Genomic DNA, 18,595 nt, shown 5'->3' on the forward strand with positions numbered 1-18,595 from the left:
TCTTCAGGAATATTCCAGAACACTACTATGAAGAACCAGAGTCGAGTAGAGAATTCTCCCAGTGACTATTGAATAATAGATCAGATTTACTTTATCTCCTTTTTGTTACAATCTGAGAAACTCTCGTCCAGGTTGGTTGATATGATATGTGCTTACTTGTGGAGCAGGGTCAAAGATACAAATGACCTACTCCTGCCTTCTGAATCCAATGTTCCTGTGTTCTTCCATGTCTCCATGATTGGTGCTGAAAGTAAATCCAATTTGAGTTGCTCATACCTTTATAAAACCATTATGCCATAGGATGTCAGCTGCCTATATGTATGTCTAAATGTAAGCTTTGGGATATCAGATACTCAATGTTTACATGGGTAGTGGTTTCATAGTCACTGGATTAATAATCCAGCTGCTCAGACCAGCAGCTCAGGGAATGTGAGACCTCTGGGCCTATATCGATCATGAAGTTGTCATTACAATCTGACTAGCTCAGTAATGATCTTTATGAAGCAGAGTGTGTCAACCTTACCTGGTCTGACTGTAGCTTCACGCTGATGTGCTTCACTCTTAACTGTCCACTACAGTGGCCTAGGAGCCAGTTGTCCAGACCTTGTTGCGCAACCTAGAGTTGCGCAAAAATGCTATCCCCACATTCCAGTAAGGAATAACATGAAATAAATCCATTTGTAAAATTGGTTAGTGCTCATTGATTCTTCATTCGTTCAATGTACCCTCTGACATCAGAAAATAAATTGAAAGAAAGCTTAAACTTGTGATTGGACACAAATGCAAGTTTAGAAATTTTAAGTTCAGTAGAGGCAGTGTGACTTAAATTTTAAATTTAAGACTGACGGAATTAAATGTTCTGTCTTACCATTTGTATTTCATGGCATCTGGCCTTCAGCTGCAAGGTTTAAAGTATATTGCAATAAAATGAGTTGTTCTGACCTCATGCAGGGTCAGTGAAAAAATCCTCCTTTTCACGTTTTTTTTACCCCGAGATAGCTGGGCAGCCGAATTCCTGAAGTGTAACCTGAAACCTATTTGAAAAGATATTAATCACGGCATCTGGTATTTTACTTTCTGCGAGTTACAACTGAAGTTTTTGCAAGCAAATGTTAGCTCAAGTGTTATATACTTAACTGAGTCAACAGTGTGATTGGCCTGCCCATTCCAATCACACACAAGCCAAAAAGGGGAAACAATAGAAATGGAACCACTATGTTCATGTCAGCTCATTAGTGACCAAACAAGATCTCTTAGATATTCCTATAGTCTGAAAGCATTTCTTTGTGACGCAAGCATGCTTAATAATCATTTCTCTGTGAGATTCCAACTGTGACATAACATCTGTAAAATATGTTGCCGAAACAGAGGGAACTCATTTAAAGTCCTGAAACATTTTGCAAAGTTTCATTGGCATTTCTCAAATTGCTTTACAGATGTTTGTAATGGGTATTTAACCCAGCTAGTGAACAGACTGTATTTGGCTCCATCAAGCATCTATTACAATGAGCAGATTGTAGCTGTATAGATCTTGAACCTGGTCAATTTGCAGAATAGACTTGTAATGGATGATCAGCTTGGCCAAGTACCTATAGCTGATTTTTTGTTTTTTTTTAAAAAAGTACCTGTTTTGCAGATGATTGTTGAACTTTGAATTTTAAGCGGGGCTCCTCTTCATAACTCAAATTGTAATTCTGAACTACATTGCACATTAAAGCATCTTCTAAAAAGAGAACTTTGTATCTTTAGATTTTACAAGGACAGAATGCTTGACTCTCCACAATGGCTGGAATAGAATTCAATTTGGTAGCAAGTAATTTCCCAGAACTTTGTTGACATGAACAAATTTTGACTAACTTCTGACTTGTTTGTGACGTGAAAGTTGTAGCATTGTTTCGTTTCTCTGCGAGTCTGGTCAGAAGCACACCTCTTTGTCCATTGAAGTAGCAGCAAACATCAGTTTACTGGAAAGTACACCGCTGAGTGACATCAGGGGCAGATCACCCACAATGTGCTGATGTCAGGAGAGAGTTTATTTTCCAGTAAGCTAATGTATATAAGTCATTTGTTGGTTTTTTTTTAACCACACTCTCCATTGATCTTGAACATTGCCAACAGTGATTCTTCAGAGAATGAAGTGGAATAACTTGGTGTTATTTTCACTTTTTTTAAAAAAAGGTGTGCAATTGAATGCAATTGTAAGGTTCTTCTTGCTTCTTCAATTATACCTTTTCATCGACTAGTTGAGTCCTGCAATTGCCAGAGCAAGTTTTTAACTTGTTGAAGCTAACTTTCTCAGTGGTCAGTGTTCTGTGTAATGTGGTGTAACATATTACTAAAGCGATACCTCTTTTTAATGTATCAATCTGCTGTGACTGTCCCGACTTTGAAGTTTACAATCTGTAACCTAAAATGGAATTAGAAATGTTTTCAAGTGGAGATTGAGATTGTTTCTGCATCTGGAGGAAACTGCATTCAGCTGAATACAGTTTTGCTTTTGCTGAAAAGTTGTAAGAATTAGCACAAAACAGTCAATCTACTCATGTTTAAAAAGGCTGCTCATTAATCTTGCCTCATCCCAAAATGATTTTGGCATTTTCGTTATTTCAATGGGACTTCAGGCTATTTCGCTTTTGCTGATTTACTTGGGTAAAGGTCAAGCGATTTCAGGGGTCAACAGAAGGGGCATTGCGCTTGATACAGTAATTGAGCAAAAAACTTTGGTCTTAGATTGCCGCAGTGCTTGTTAAAACAGTATTTGAAAAGAGCCTCTAAGAACTGTTAAAGTTTAGTGATGTTTTCTTTACCAAACCTGTTCCTAAATTGGAGTCTGGAAAGCGATTGAACTTTGTTACAAGTGATACAGCTTTGCTATGTGAAATTGATAATATTTATTAATCAGTTACTAAGGAAATGGTCTTTTTCTGTTGACGGTTTGGAACAGACACTTGGCTCTGCTCTTTGCTCCCAGTGTAAGGTGAATTTTCTTCACCTGAGCCTTTTTACAGAGAATCCAAATCTTGATTAATCGAGAAACCATCAATTTTGCTTTGGGGACATAAGATGGAAGGCTGACACTAGGGGGCAATTGAGAGCTTCAAACAAGTTGAGCTAATTCAGATTTTTCCTTTGACTGTGACTCCTCTAAGTATTTGGACTGGTTTTCTGTTCATGAACCTCATTCTTGCATTTCCTCTCTCATTATAACAACTTTGCAGAGAGGGTGTCTAGTTAGCCAGTTAGGACAGAAAAAAGAAATTCATTCAGGGCTGTGGACCTTTTGGAATATGTTCAAAGCTGAGATCACTGGATTATTAGGAAGTACACAACTTGAGGCATGTGCATTTGCTGTAGCCAAGATCATCAATGGTGGAAGAGGGTGATGGGTGCTACAAGCTTTTCCCCTGTTGTAATCAGTATGTCCTTCCAAGGCGAGTAAGCAAGTTCTAGAAAGTGTGGAGGAGCTGGAGAATGGTGAGAGATGCACAGGGGATATGGAATGGGAGATGGCGATGGGGATGGTATTGGAAAGAAAATTTGAATGGGGATACTAGGAGAAGAATAGTTTGAGTATGGCATGAGAGGCATGGAATGACATGGATGGGAATTTAACAAAGTAAAATTGCAATAAACATAGTAACTCAGTTTAAAGAAAACTTGCATTCATATCCCAACTTTCATATGTTCAGGAAATGCAAAAGTGTTTTGGATCCAATAAAATAATTGAAAGAATACAGGCTATTGTACTGTGGGAAACGCAGCAGTCAGTTTGGGCACAGTTAGCTTTTCAAACAGTATTGAAATGATTAACTAGGTTATCTGTTCTAACAATGCAGCTTGAAGGTTAAAGGCTACCTCGACTAGGGGGAATATCTACTGCTGTCTCTTGAAGGAGTGTTCTGTTCTCCCCCGTCCCCAAAGCACAGCACACACACAGACACAAGATAGGTGTCTTGGTTTAATAACCTGTTCCCCACGTCCTTGACAGTGCATCACTACCTTAATACTGGCACTGCAGTGATCATCTGAATTCTTTTCTTAAAACTCTGAGACAAAAAATATAACTCTTCTCTCTCTGCATCTCTCTCTCTCTCTCTCTTCCCATCCATCCCCCGGCTGTTTTATGTTATAAAGGGATTTCAACAAGAAATTAAACAATAAATGCTTAGTGAAGGCCACGTGACAACGTCTGGCTACTTAATTGTGTTGGATGCTGAGGTATGAAGAATATTTGATATAAAATGGATCTTCTGACTGATTCACAGCAGCTTAGTCATAATACAGGCTGATATTTTAATATTGGAGCCTCATGTGGCCAATTATGATCTAATGGATGAGAAATGGAGTCTAGGAAATCTTCGCTTCCAAAATTAACTCCAGATTTGTGGTGCATAACAATTTTTCTGTAGCCAATATCATTAAACTTTAAATTAAAGTAATTATTTGACATTAGATTACATACGATAGGAACCAGTCACGACCTCAACTTGGAGGCCAGTGTTCAGCATTCGTTTTCTTTCTAAAGCATTGTCAGTGTTTCCAGGATTGTTGTGAAGTTTCCTGGGATTGAATTATAATCTCCAGAGACATGGCTGAAAGCAAGTCAAGGGGGGGGGGAAAAAGATGAAAGCATTAAAAACAATTGTTTAAGACATTTTCTTTGAACACTTCTGCATCTTAACAAAAAACCCAATCCCCCAGTTGAGGCCAAATCAGTGTTTTACAAGAGTTCATTGTAACCTCCTTGCTTTTGTGCTCTGTTACAACTTGTAAAACTCAAGATTATCGTAAGGCTTTTTAATCACTTTCTCCATCTGTTCTCAGATCTCCAACGATTTGTGAATATAAACCCTGGGTGTCTTGGTTTCTGCACCTGCTTTAAAATAATAGCCTTTAGTTTCTATCACCTTGTCTTGTTCTTCCTCCTAAAACGAATCCCTTCACAGTTCTCTATATTAAATGTCATCTGTCATTTATCTGCCAATGCCTCCAGCCAGGCTGTGTCCTCTTGAAGTCTCTCACTGTCCTCCCAAGCTTTCTGTCATCTGCCTGTTTTAAAATGATGTCTTGCACATTCATAGAGGACATGGAGAGGATAAATAGACAAGGTCTTTTCCTTGGGGTGGGCGAGTCCAGAACTAGACGGCATACGTTTAGGGTGAGAGGGAAAAGATATAAAAGGGACCTGAGGGGCAACTTTTTCACACAGGTGGTTCGTGTATGGAATGAGCTGCCAGAGGAAGTGGTGGAGGCTGGTACAATTACAACATTTAAAAGGCACCTGGATGGACATATGATTAGGAAGGGTTTAGACAGATATGGGCCAAGTGCTTGCAAATGGAACTAGATTAAATTAGGATATCTGGCTAGCATGGACAAATTGGACCGAAGGGTCTGATTCTGTGCTCTACATCTCTATGACTCTGACTCTAATTCAAGGCTGGTAATCAATGTGAAAGCTGGTCCCTGGAGAATCCACTTGTATGTCTTCCCCCAGCAGCACCTTCCTGTCGCTCGGCTGACTCTGTGTAACCATGTTGCAACTTGCACCTTTATTTGAAAGCCAAGAATTGGAGTTGAAGCGAGAAAGAGAGCGCTGCTCGATTGTTCTGGAGGTAGATGGACAAGGTTGTCTTTCTGTCTCTACTTAATGATGGGACTTTTGTTTTTAAACAGCCATCTATTTGTTACACTTCTCTTTAGCCCAGCATGACCAAGATTTAGTTTGTGCGACCTCATTTTGCACCTAATTGGTGTTGCATTTTTCTAAACTCAACTCTTTTACCCATTGGGCAAGCTCTCAAATCCCACACCTGACGAATGCCTGATTTCCTCAGTAAGGATGGAGTTGTGGAAGTATAACTCCCTTATCCATTCGTCAGTACGGAGGGATTAAGACCACTTTCAAAGATCTGCCAACCACTACAAGGGTCTTATTTTTAAATCTTTGTTTTTGTGTGATTATTAAAGAACAGTTATAGGTTTGAGGCTATGCCATAGTGCTCTGTACGAGAACAAAATCTAAATTCTAAACATGTTTTAGATTCCCTTTGAAGCAATGTTTTGAATATACTCCTGTGGAATGCTATGAGATCTTTATCAATGACAAAGTTTATAGAATGCAAATTCCAGTTCTTGGATGTGGTTGCAGGTATGTTGTTATGTCTCACACAAATAAAATAGGTTTTAAACTGGTGTAGTTCTGTCATTATTTTGGTGATGTGCAGATCCTGGGGCAGTGCATTGACCATGATCTGAGTACATTTGACCCTCAAAGAAGGGTATACCTCCTGACCACCTCCGTATTTGCCCAGGATAGCAAACTGTTTATTGTTAAAAATCACACAACACTAGGTTATAGTCCAACAGGTTTAATTAGAAGCACAATAGCTTTCGGAGCACCGCTCCTTCATCAGGACTACCACCTGATGAAGGAGCAGTGCTCCGAAAGCTAGTGCTTCCAATTAAACCTGTTGGACTATAGCCTGGTGTTTGTGATTTTTAACTTTGTACACCCCAGTCCAACTCCGGCATCTCCAAATCAAAACTGTTTATTGTTAGATCTGTCATTATTAGAATTGTCCAGTCTATTAACACTGGCATTAGTAAGGCCTGTTCATAATCAAATGCGGAGTACTTTTTCACACCTCTTGAGACTGAGTGATGGGAAGAAACCCTCTTAGTTATCGGTCTGTCGTATTACTGGAGATTTCATGTGGATGTTTTTATCAGGTTAAGTATTGACATTGGAATACTTTTGACCATCCTGACTTGGAAATATATTGCCGTTCTTTCAGTGTCGCTGGATCAAAATCCTGGAATTCCCTCCCTAAGGGCATTGTGGGTCAACCCAGAGCACGTGGACTGCAGCAGTTCAAGAAAGCAACTCACCACCACCTTCTCAAGGGGCAACTAGGGACAGGCAATAAACACTTGCCAGCAAGCAGCACCCACATCCCACAGATGAATTTTTTAAAAACCCGAGGGCAGGGATCCCATCAGAGAACTGTATTGTAGGTTTGTTACAACTGAAGTAAGTTGACGTACCCTGGCACTGCCAGTGGCAACAAAATACGAGGGTGTTTAAGACCAAAGTATGAATATCCCAGAAAAAAACTAAGGCGCCCAGCGATTCAAAAGTGCTCCTGGGGTTGTCAAGTCTCAACATTTCTAGTGTCTCTCCCCGCCCCCAACAACTACAATTACTTAAATACTGGATATTTGTGCTGCCTTTAAAGTCAATAACACATAATTAATTCTTTTGCTCTATTGCATTTAATGAGCACTTGACCCACTTACAGAACACAAAAGCAGCCTCACATTGATGTGCGCTGCACAAAATGTATGCTTTAAATTGTATACGCTGTGTTTACTGAGGTGTTTTATTCATTTAGACAAATAAGATACATAATTTGAGCTAAAATTAGAAATGCCATAATTATTGTGCACAGTAACTTCATCCATCTGTGAGAATTGAGGAAATATTTAGCTGGAATGCCTTTTGATTAAGATGCTTCTAATCATCAAACTGAATTTTTAATAAAAATAAATTGGCAGAAATTTAAATTCAGGGGCTATAGCCTCTCACTGGCAGATTGTCACCAGTCCTCATTTAATAAGCAAAGATTTCTGCAAAAGGTGCAGAAATCTAAGCCTACAATATTTATATACAATAATGTTTGGAAATGTTGAAGTGACATTAAAAGAAGACTGAGTTTTCTTCAGCATTTGTGCCCTTGCTTTGATACAGTCAAGTATTGAATTATTAATTTTCTTTTCAGGTGAGACCAAATAGGCAACTTAAATTTCAGTTCGATGCCAGCCAGTGCGGGGAGTCTGTGCACATTTCCTCTGTTGGGTGATTTGAGTATTGAATTCTCTTGTCGTCGGTTCCATTAGTAAGACTTGCAAACAGACTCTGAAGTTTTATTTTCCCTGTCTCCTTTTTTATTTGTATTGAACCTTATTGAACTGTGGAGCTATCCCAAGGGCTGAATGATCCACTCCCTCTCCCAATTTTTGTTTGAAATTGAATGGTCCATTATGGGGTCCATAAGGAAATGGCTTGCATTTATGTGGCACCTCAGGACAGTAAAATGTATGAGGTATTTTTAAAGTGTAATCATTATTGTGAAGTCGAGAAACGAGGCAGTAAGGTCCCACAGAGAGCATTATGATGATCTTCCTCCGTGATGTTGGTTAGAGGATAAAAATTGGAAGATAGCAGGTATAACTCAGTTGCTTTAACATCTACTAGGAAGGCAGATGGGGACCTTAGTATAATTTAAAACTGGAAGACAGCATCCTGCTCTTCAGGACTTCAGTGGTGTCTTTAATCTACATTATATGCTTTGGCTTATTTATTGGGGATTAGACCTTCTAGTTTGGAGGAGAGAGTGCTTCCACTGAGCTAGAGGTAATTCGTAAAATAGAAGGATGGTTCAGTTTGGTTAAAATTAATGATTGACATGACATGATACATAAAGGAAAGTGCAATTAAAATTGCAAACCTCATTGGAAAAGCTGTTTAGCTTGCTTAAATCAAAAATTCAAAAGAGAAACTAGACTCCTCATTTTACACCAGAAACGCCACATTGTGACATTGTGGTACACTGTGTAATTACACCAGACTCAACATTGTGGCCTTTCAACTGACTGACTGCAAAGTATATTCTCAGCTGTGCTGCTGAAGGTGATTTCACTTTGATTTTTTTGAAAAAAGCACGTTTCTGTGTCCGAGTCCAGAAATTGAGGTTATAAAAGCAAAATTATATCGATGCTGGAAATCTGAAACCAGCACAGAATGCTGCAGAAACTCTGGTCTGGCGGCATCAGTGAAGAGAGAAAGTGTTAAAATTTTTAGTCCAGTTCTGAAGAGTCATGCCAGACTCGAACCGTGAATCTGTTTCTCTTTCCACAGGTGCTGCCAAACATCCTGACTTTCTCCAGCATCCTCTGTTTTTGATGACAGGACAATTTGACAGGGCTGCTTTTTAAAGTAAGGAATTCAAGCAAAAAGTGCAAAATCAAGGAACTTATGTCAAACCTTTAGAAATTACTGATTAGTCTGATCAAGAATTTTGGGCAGCACGTTTCTTTAATGATGCTAAAGCCTTGGTGAAGGATCAAGGATGATTTTACTTGAGGACTTCAGGTACTTGGAGAGACTGGAGAAGCTGGAATTGTTATACTCAGGGCAGGGAAAATTAAGGAGCAATTTAATAGGAGTGTCCAAAATTATACAGTAAATAAAGAGGCACTGTTTCCACTGCAAATAGGTCAGTAGCCAGATGAGAGAGCTTCGGATGAGATGAGAATATCTAAACAGCAGGTGAGGAGAAATAATTTAATGCAGTGTGTTGTTTTGATCTGTAATGTGATCCCCAAAAGGATAGTTAAAAAGCTTGGTTTATTAACAACATCCAAAAGACAATTGGGTCAATCAGTACTACAGGGCTTTGGATAAGCCCCAGAAGAACTCCAGCCAATTGATTTTCTCTAGGAAGGAGCTGGCATGAGTACGATGGGTTGAACGGCCTCGTATCATTCTATGAATGAAAGCGTCATTACTTGGGAAAGAATACAGGGAGATCAGCTGCCACCTTATTGTGTACTGAAGCTAAATCACTTAGAATTAAAAGGGTCATTCATAGAAAAGTTAGTAAAATATGGTGATTGTGAGAAGTGGTAAATTGTCGTGCTATGTCTCTGAACATCTAGCATTATTACTTTAATTGTTGACACAATGAGACAGGATGACCAATTCCAGAAAGGAGATGGTTGGAAACTGACTGAACTATTTATACTTCGTGTGTTTTGGTCTGTGAACAGAATTATAGGAGGAATATAATAACTGCAGTAATGGGATCATGTTGCAGTGATGCTAAATTGGATTTTCTTTTGCAGTAATTAAGAGGTTGTTTTGTTCAGATTCTGGCACCAGCACATGAAACCTAATAGTTAAGAGTGTATTTCTGTCAGCCTGCGAGATAGTCCTTTGTTGAGTTTGCTGTGGTGCTTGATTTACATGCCCTATTATTTAAACGGGATTTAATGTACATCAATAGCCTTGAAGTGGATGATGTGAATTACCCCAATGACTTTCTTATGATTTGATTTTCTGGATTAATGCTGCCTTTTTTTTTGGCAGAGATTTAAAGGGCGCTTTGAGTGTGTGTGTGCGTGCACTATCTCAGCTGATTTCTAAATAACACGGGAATAATTCGCCAGAGTTTGGAAATGCAAATTTGAAGGGCGCTGTGCAGTAAGGAATGGATGGCGTCAGCCGTTTGCGTGACACAACCTGGGGCTTGTCTTGTGGACTTTTCAAATTAGGAGCTGGATTGTACATTGGGGCTGCGAATGCAGAGCTTTAACAGAGGGAAGGTGTTGAGCAAGTCTTCTTCACGCAGCCGAGTTAGCAGCTCTGCCAATACGTTCACAAAGAGTTAACTGCACAGCAGCGATCTTAATGAATTCATTGATGGAAAAGCGGCAGTCAGCACCAATTTAACCAAGTGGATCTTGGAAGCACCGCAATCGCCCTTAGTAATTTCCTGAAAACCCAAAGGGTACCCTAATCCTGTTTGTTAATAATGTTGCTAGCGGCTAGCAACATTGTGTCACTTTACAAGCGCAAGGAGCCTGAAAAGTGTCTGCAAACTTTTCTCTTGATGCACAAGCGTTTCATGTGTAAGCGTTGGGAGGTATACAGAGACCGAGAAATATAGGAGTCCGGCAGCATAGGTTTCAGAAACAAAACCCGAAATATCGAGAGTGCCGTAAATCCGGAATGGCAGCAGCAAATCTTGGCAGTGCCAGTTTGTTGGAACTGGACACTGGGGCCGTTCAGAGAGCACTGCAGCCAGGGAAATGATTGCTCCGCTGAAAGAGGTGGGGACCAGATGACATAGCAAATGGACCGTCAGCAGCTAAAGCTCGCTCGAGGATTTTTTTTTGCTGTCTCTATACCAGGCAGTCCATCCCACTTTTTTTTCTCTCTCTCTTTTCCCCCGGTTGTTGTTTTTTTGTGTTCGCTGCTTCCAGCTGCTGTTGCAATGAGTAATCGATGTGCTTGAGGAGCCCGGGCGGTGAGAAGTTGTGGGGAAAGTGCTTGGTCGAGAACATTGTGAAGTGTGTAGCGGGCACAGGGCTCACCAGGATGGTGTTCCCTGCCACAGGCTGCAGCCCTCATGTCTGCTGAGCCCCACAGCTTCATTCAAACGCAATGGGTAAACAGAGTTTTGTTCTCTCTCTATTTATGCGGTGCCTCCTTTACTATTTCTTCGGCTGTGTTAGCCATCCTGATAGTACGGTGTTAAATGTTCTTTTGTGTGGTTTACTGTATTAACGTGACTCACTGCAAACGTAGTGTTTAGTCAACGGCGTGAGATGGGCCAGATATTTCCAGATATTTTTGGTTGCGTGAAATGATCTAAATTAGGAAATAGCCACTGCACGATTCTGGGTCCAATGTGAAGAGGTCTGTTTTATATTGCATAAGTTCCATGTGATTGGTTTTTGTCAGTCTGCGCATGAGTGTATGTCTCAGTCTGTTTGTCTCCATGTGTGTATGTCTGTCCCTCTGTGTGCATGCATGTCTGTGTGTGCGTATGCACATGCCTTTGCCTGTGCGTGTGTATTGGTGTGTGCACGCTTGTGTATCTGTGTGCATGCATGTCCCTTTGCCCATGTGTGTATCTGTCTATCTATATGTGCATGTACCTCTCTGTGTGTGCGTGCCTGTGTGTGAGAGCACACGTGCCTGTGTGTGTATTTCTGTGTGTGCTTACGTTTCTGTATGCACATGTCTGTGTGTGCATTTATCTGTGTATATGTACATGCACCATTCTGTTGGATGGTCTGTGTGTGTGTGTGTGTCTGTCTCTGCCTGTGTGCACCTTAATCTGTGTCTGTGGTTCTCTGTGTGTGTTTGGGTCTGTCATTGTGTACGTGTGTGGCCTACTGTCAGTATGTGCTTGTGTGTTTGTTCCCTCCGTGTGAATCTTTGCACATATCTCTCCGTCTCACTCTGGTTTCATGTGTATCTTTGACAGGTTTGCATACACTGACAGAGACACAGTCTGTGTTCCTTTTCTGTCAGTCTGTATGTGCATGTGTATATTTGTTAGCCTGCACATGCATGTGTGATGTATGTCTCCCAGTCAGTCTGTGTGCGTGTTCCCATGTCTTGAGGGACACCTGGTCTCTCTGGTCAGTTGTGTGCCCTCCTGGTGCTTGCTCACTGCTTACGTGTATGACATACAGTCTGCCCGTCCACACTGTGGCACACTCCTTTCTGCCTGCCTGTGTGTGCACCCAGCACACACATTCTGCCCATCTGCATATGCCTGTGAGATTCTGTGCACATGCCCTTCACGTTCACATCGCGTGTGCACCTGACACACGATGTCCGTATGCATGCTGCTGCTCCATGTGTGTACAAGTTTGTCTCTGAGCGTGGGAGGTTGTAGTTGATGACTTCACTTTTACTTAATCTGTACAGGATGCCATCACACTGCAACAATGCTATGAAAGAATTCTAAATCTAAACCATTTTTGGGCATGCTTAGCTGAACTGCAGTTTGTCTGATATTTCAGAATCAGCTAAAATTGGATAATTTCCTCTGTCATTGCTATTCACATTAGTTAAGCATGTTTCAAACAATTAGCATGATGCAATAAGGAACCTTTTCTGAAATTAACAGGATAATGTTTCTAAGGCCCTCTTTACACGACAAAACCTAATTGACTAAAGATGAATGTGTCATTTGTATGTTTTGGCTACACTCTCTCAAATTCAGATAATAAACACTGTAAAAGGTATCCTAGGGTTTTCTTATGGATGGTAAATACTCCAAAGCACTGAGTAAAGCCTGTTTCATGGTCTTACATAATATTTGTTTGTTTTGTTCTTAATGAAAGTGTATGTACAAACTAAGCAGTACTTTTAAAAATGTCAACACGCTGCATTATAATTGGATTTTGCATTTCATCAGCGATTCCGTTGTTTTGGAGACAGCTTACCAAATCCCGGGGCTCGTTACAGTTTACGTCTGAACCCTGTCATTATATCAGTCATCAGCCACTGAACAAATATACAGTAATTAAATGGGAATTGTTGTGTATTTCATGTAGCTTTTGATGTCTTGACTGCTCTTTATAGTACAATATGAAAGAAAGTATGAACTTAGCTTTTGAGTTGTCAAACACTGTGCTTAATGGTTGCTAATCTCTCTGATCTTTTGTAACTGGTTCCAAGCACTTCAGCAAAGTGAATTCTCAAATAGTCATGTCCCAGGCAGTTCCTACTTACTGTCGGAATATTCCACAGCAGTGCAGAAAGTGCTTGAATTCCTTTCAGTGTGGAATTGGTGCGTGACTGATGTGAGTTGTGTTCCCTGGGGCATTGCTGGCTTGGTATGAACATGTCTGTTGGTTACAATGAAAATGACATGGAGCAGAGTGAGATTTATGGTGTCTTAGGGTCTTCACGGTCACAATACGTTAGATAGCAAGGCAGTAGTGGTACTGAGTTGTGCCCGTTGGTGTCAAGTGATGAAACATCATTCTGGACTCTGATGAATTGATAAGGAGTGGTTTAGCTTTTACTATCTGCGGGTGTGTGTATGAGACCCCCCCCCCCCCGTCAGCATAGACCTACTTCTCCGAGTATTGCCATGTTGTAAGCAGAGTAGCCTCCGTGGTTTTTCCAGATATTTCTGTTGGTGCGATTGCAGCAGTGGCATAGTTACAGAGGAGGTCACTGGAAGAGAGCAAATGGCAGTCATCAGTCTGAATCAACAAGTGGCTGACCTGATATCACCTGGTTTGCATTCTGTCAAAAATACATCAGCTGTACTGAGGGCGAGATGTTCTTGATTGATACAGGTTAGAGCCCTGTCGGGGCACAACGGAGGAATGAGGGAGATGGAGAGGGAGGGCACCACATAAAGGTTCAGTTTGAAGCCAGTTACATTTTACTGCCTATTAGTTCATCTGTGTCCACGCCACGTCCAGAAACACTAAACCGCTGTAAATTATGTCCAACCTGTGAACAGCGAATGAGCTGTTGTAAAGCTGTCCTTCCACATAATCTGCTAATTCAGGGTCCTCCCAATCAGTGCAGGTTGATCTTCTCGGGGTCGGGGATGAGCAATGGGTCCACCTCACCGTGAGGTAAAAATGACAAGAGCACACAAATTGCAAATGTCTTGCTGCGAGTGACCTTCTGGTGCCAATCTAAACATGGCGCAGCAATGATTGGGGGCCACTGGCAACTCACCAATAGCAGGGTTGTGGCTATGCAAAGGAGCCCAGTCGTTGTTGCAGGATTTTTTTTTAATTGGTGCACCTGGGAAGGGGTGAGAAAAATTTGGAAGTGAAACAAAATGTCATTGCTGTGAAAACTTTCCCTTTTTTTTGCGATTGCAGCTGAAGAAATTGTGCTTAGTTAAATATTTTGCAGTGAAGTTATTTATAGCAGTGAAAAAGTGCAGCTGCATAGAATGTACACACTCAATACATGTAGAGCTGTCATCCACAGTGGGCTGTCTGCATTCTCAATGGGGTATTGGAATGATGGCAGCATTTTACTGGGCATCAATAGAGCATTAAGGGCTCCTGTACCTTTTTAATGGGAAGGTTCATTGAGCAATGCTCCTAATTGTATATGTTTAATAATCAGTTTGGTTAGACCAATGTGGGTTTGCCCTTTTTAATATCAGCACAGAACTGTACTTGCAATAAGCATTATCTGATTGTTGCTCTTTGAGTTTCTGAAACTGTTCCCCATTCTTTTATTTTCAGCACCAAATCTCAAAGGGCGCCCACGGAAGAAGAAACCCCCCTCCCAGAAGCGGGACACCCAAGCTCTGAATGGCCTGAGAGATTCCAACGAGGATTCGGATGGAAAAGCCAGTGCCAAAGTATGGTCTAGTTCAGCTCTTTTCATGCCTGGTATCTTTTGCCATGGCAGCCTTTTTTCTTTATTATTGTTTGCTACTTGCTCGCAGGGTTGACAGCAGTGTCAGCTACAGCCCAGTGAAGAACGCTGTTGCTCGAATCAGGAGGATGTGTATTCAAGTCCCACTCCCGACGATTTGAGCGCAGGATTCAGGCTGCTGCCAGGGGTTGGCGGCTGCCTTCTGAGCGCAACATAAAACCATACCCCACAGCTAGCTGTTTCAGAGGAGTGAGGAGATGGGGGGCTCAAGTCCAACACCATCATTCATAAGGGCTATAAGACCCTGGAATAATCTTGCAATGATGTATTGGAGCTGCTCCCCAATGGGCATAAATAGCACTGTGTGGGTGGAGTTTGTTGGATTTATAGATGAAATGAAATTGGATTAGATTGAGAGCTAGAAGCACTCGTATTTCAATGATATAACAGTAATACTAGAGCCTCGTGTATCTCAGGCTGCCATGTATACCATTAGTTTTTATTAAGGTGCAATGAGCAGAGGTCTGCTCACTATGGTGCAGTTCAGTGGTTAGAACTGCTGCCTCACACCGACAGGGACCCGGTTTAATTCCAGCCTTGGACTAATTTCTGTGTGGAGTTTGCACATTCTCCCCGTGTCTGCATGGGTTTCCTCCGGGTGCTCTGATTTCCTCCCAGAATCTGAAGATGTGCAAATTAAGTGAATTGGCCAAGCTAAATCGCCTGTAGTGTTCAGGGATGTGTAGGCTAGGTGCATTAGTCAGGGGTAAATATAGAGTAATAGATGTAGCAGAATGGATCTGGGTGGGTTGCACTTCAGAGGGTTGGTGTGGACTTGTTGGGCTGGAGGGTCTGTGCCCATACTGTAGAGATTCTAATTCTAATTCTTTCCCTCCCCTCAATGAGTCTGTCTTGAACCTGAACTCTTAGATTTGTTGTTAATGCCAGCAGCAAAGGAGAAATGTGAGTGCGTCATCCAAGCTGGCATTGTCAGGGTTCTAGGTGAGGTCTTAGAGTGAGGCCCCACCGGCTGCCCCCTTCAGATGGAAGGAAAGATTCTGTGACCTTATCTTGAAAAGGAGCAGGGGCATTGTCCCTGGCGTCCTGGCCAATATTTATCCCCCAATCGATCACTTTTTTGGAAAAAAATACTCTGATGATGTAGTCATTGTCATATTGCTGTTTGTGGGAGCCTGCTGCTTGCCTTTGTCATTGTACCAATGACTTGCACCTCAAAAGTACTCCATTGGCTGAAAGATTCTGTGGAAGTCTCTGAATAGATGAACGGCTGAACTTGTATAGCAGTCACTCGTACTGACCTTTTGAGCCGCAGCACTGTTGTAAATTTTGTTCTTGTTTTCCATCTCAGGCAAAATGTGAGCCCAAAGCCACGATGGTGAAACCCAAGAATAACAGCAGCAACTGCAAAAATCCCCCGGCTGATGAGAAATCCGAGGTTGCAGCTGATGAAGAATGCAGAGCTGAGGAACAAACATTCCTCGTCACACTTTACAAATACATGAAGGAAAGAAATACGCCAATAGAACGGATACCGTACCTCGGATTTAAACAGAGTAAGTGCCACCTCTTGAGTTTTGGCATTTTGAAAAGTTCTGTGGAAAACCCGTTTGCATCACTGAGCTTGCTAGCCTACACGTGCTAATCTGTATGTGCTATATGTAGGAAATCAAGAGACTGGATGTTGTGGTGGCAACAGAAATCTCAGGTTAGCAAAATGCTAGTGGGGTGTGGTGGGAGCTTTCAAACCCACTTTGGCAGTCGGTACCTGGGCCACATCTCGCCAGCAGCAATGTCTGTGGGTGGGGACTGCCGCCCCCTATTAAATCTGGAGTGGTGGCCATTGCAGAGACTGCACCCGGAGGATGAGGGAGTATCAATGGATCGGTGGCCTCTAAAATTCCTGCAATTAGGATATTGATGGGAGGAGGATGCTGTAGCCATTCAGGCAGGCCCCAGGCTGGGTGATGGTGAAGGCGGGCAGTGCTGTTGTAAGGGGAGAAGTGACCATTACAGGGAATGCACGCAAAGGAAGACCACCCTCACTGAGCCAATCGGGAGGCTGCTGTGGTGGTGCCCCTCCCCAGTGACGGTAAAATGCCAGGGAGTTGCAAAAAAGGCCCTTGATCAGCCACTTAAGAATTCTGCGAGGGACACCTTTCATCCATGACACAATTGCTGCGAGATTGTGGGCCATCTTGCTAGCCACTTCCCCCTATTTTAAAAATTAATGGGCTGGTACCCTCCTGCCCAATGGAAGAGCTCTACAATCTATAATACATTTAAAGATTACATTGATCCAGGAACTGGTTTTTGTAAGCCAGGATGACACTAAGGTGAATGTTAGTGTGACGAGTTTGTCATCTGGGTTTGTGTTCTAGTCTGAGCTGCGATACTGTCTCAGGCAGCTCCAGCAGCCTGAACAATCCCCCCCCTCGGGTGAATGATCTCGTCTGTAAATTGCTGGCAGAGTGAAGCTTTTTGGGTAAGATTGAGTCACCCCTTACAGTCGTTATGGCAAAGTTGGAAACATGTCCCCAAAAAGGAGTTGAGGATGTGATATAATGTGTTGACAGAATGGTTCTTGGGAATTGTCAGACAAGAATTAAACTCTATCTCGTCAGTAAAAGAGACAGCCAATACTCTGAGCTAACTGTTGTTGTGTTTAGAACATAGAACAATACAGCACAGAACAGGCCCTTCGGCCCACGATGTTGTGCCAAACATTTGTCCTAGCTTAAGCACCTATCCATGTACCTATCCAATTGCCGCTTAAAGGTCACCAATGATTCTGACTCTGCCACTCCCACAGGCAGCGCATTCCATGCCCCCACCACTCTCTGGGTAAAGAATCGACCCCTGACATCCCCCCTATACCTTCCACCCTTCACCTTAAATTTATGTCCCCTTGTAACACTCTGTTGTACCCGGGGAAAAAGTCTCTGACTGTCTACTCTATCTATTCCCCTGATCATCCTATAAACCTCTATCAAGTCACCCCTCATCCTTCGCCGTTCCAATGAGAAAAGGCCTAGCACTCTCAACCTATCTTCATATGACCTATTCTCCATTTCAGGCAACCTCCTGGTAAATCTCCTCTGCACCCTCTCCAAAGCTTCCACATCTTTCCTAAAGTGAGGCGACCAGAACTGCACACAGTACTCCAACTGTGACCTTACCAAGGTCCTGTACAGCTGCAACATCACTTCACGACTCTTGAATTCAATCCCTCTGCTAACGAACGCTAATACACCATAGGCCTTCTTACAAGCTCTATCCATCTGAGTGGCAACTTTCAAAGATCAATGAACATAGACCCCAAGATCCCTCTGCTCCTCCACCTTACTAAGAACCCTACCCTGTATTCCGCATTCTTATTTGTCATTCCAAAATGGACAACCTCACTTGACAGGGCTGAACTCCATCTGCCACTCCTCAGCCCAGCTTCTACAATGAGAAGTGTTGTTCACTACTTGTTAAGACCTTTTTGAAGGCAGCTCCTGGGAAGTAAATATAGAATTATGCAGCCATTCCCAATGTGTGTTCACATAACGTGTGTGAACATAATCAGCCCAGCCACCCCAGAGGTGTGAATAACAGAGACCTTGTCTCATTATAGCCAGAGCTACCCTG

General features: G+C 42.0%; 1 protein-coding gene across 2 annotated transcripts in view; it reads left to right on the plus strand.

The window, feature by feature from the left end:
• Window positions 1-18,595, plus strand: part of arid5b (AT-rich interaction domain 5B) — a 126,909-nt gene that overhangs the window by 71,272 nt on the left and 37,042 nt on the right. For both annotated transcript variants that reach the window (XM_043712312.2, XM_043712313.2), the window contains 2 exons: window positions 14,809-14,927; window positions 16,314-16,518. In XM_043712312.2, the coding sequence (XP_043568247.2) occupies window positions 14,809-14,927; window positions 16,314-16,518 (324 nt within the window). The remainder of the gene's footprint in view (window positions 1-14,808; window positions 14,928-16,313; window positions 16,519-18,595) is intronic.

The sequence above is a fragment of the Chiloscyllium plagiosum genome, unplaced genomic scaffold (genome assembly GCF_037043375.1).
Source record: "Chiloscyllium plagiosum isolate Xiang-an unplaced genomic scaffold, Cpla_swu_hap1 HiC_scaffold_22, whole genome shotgun sequence".
NCBI classification, from domain to species: Eukaryota; Metazoa; Chordata; class Chondrichthyes; order Orectolobiformes; family Hemiscylliidae; genus Chiloscyllium; species Chiloscyllium plagiosum.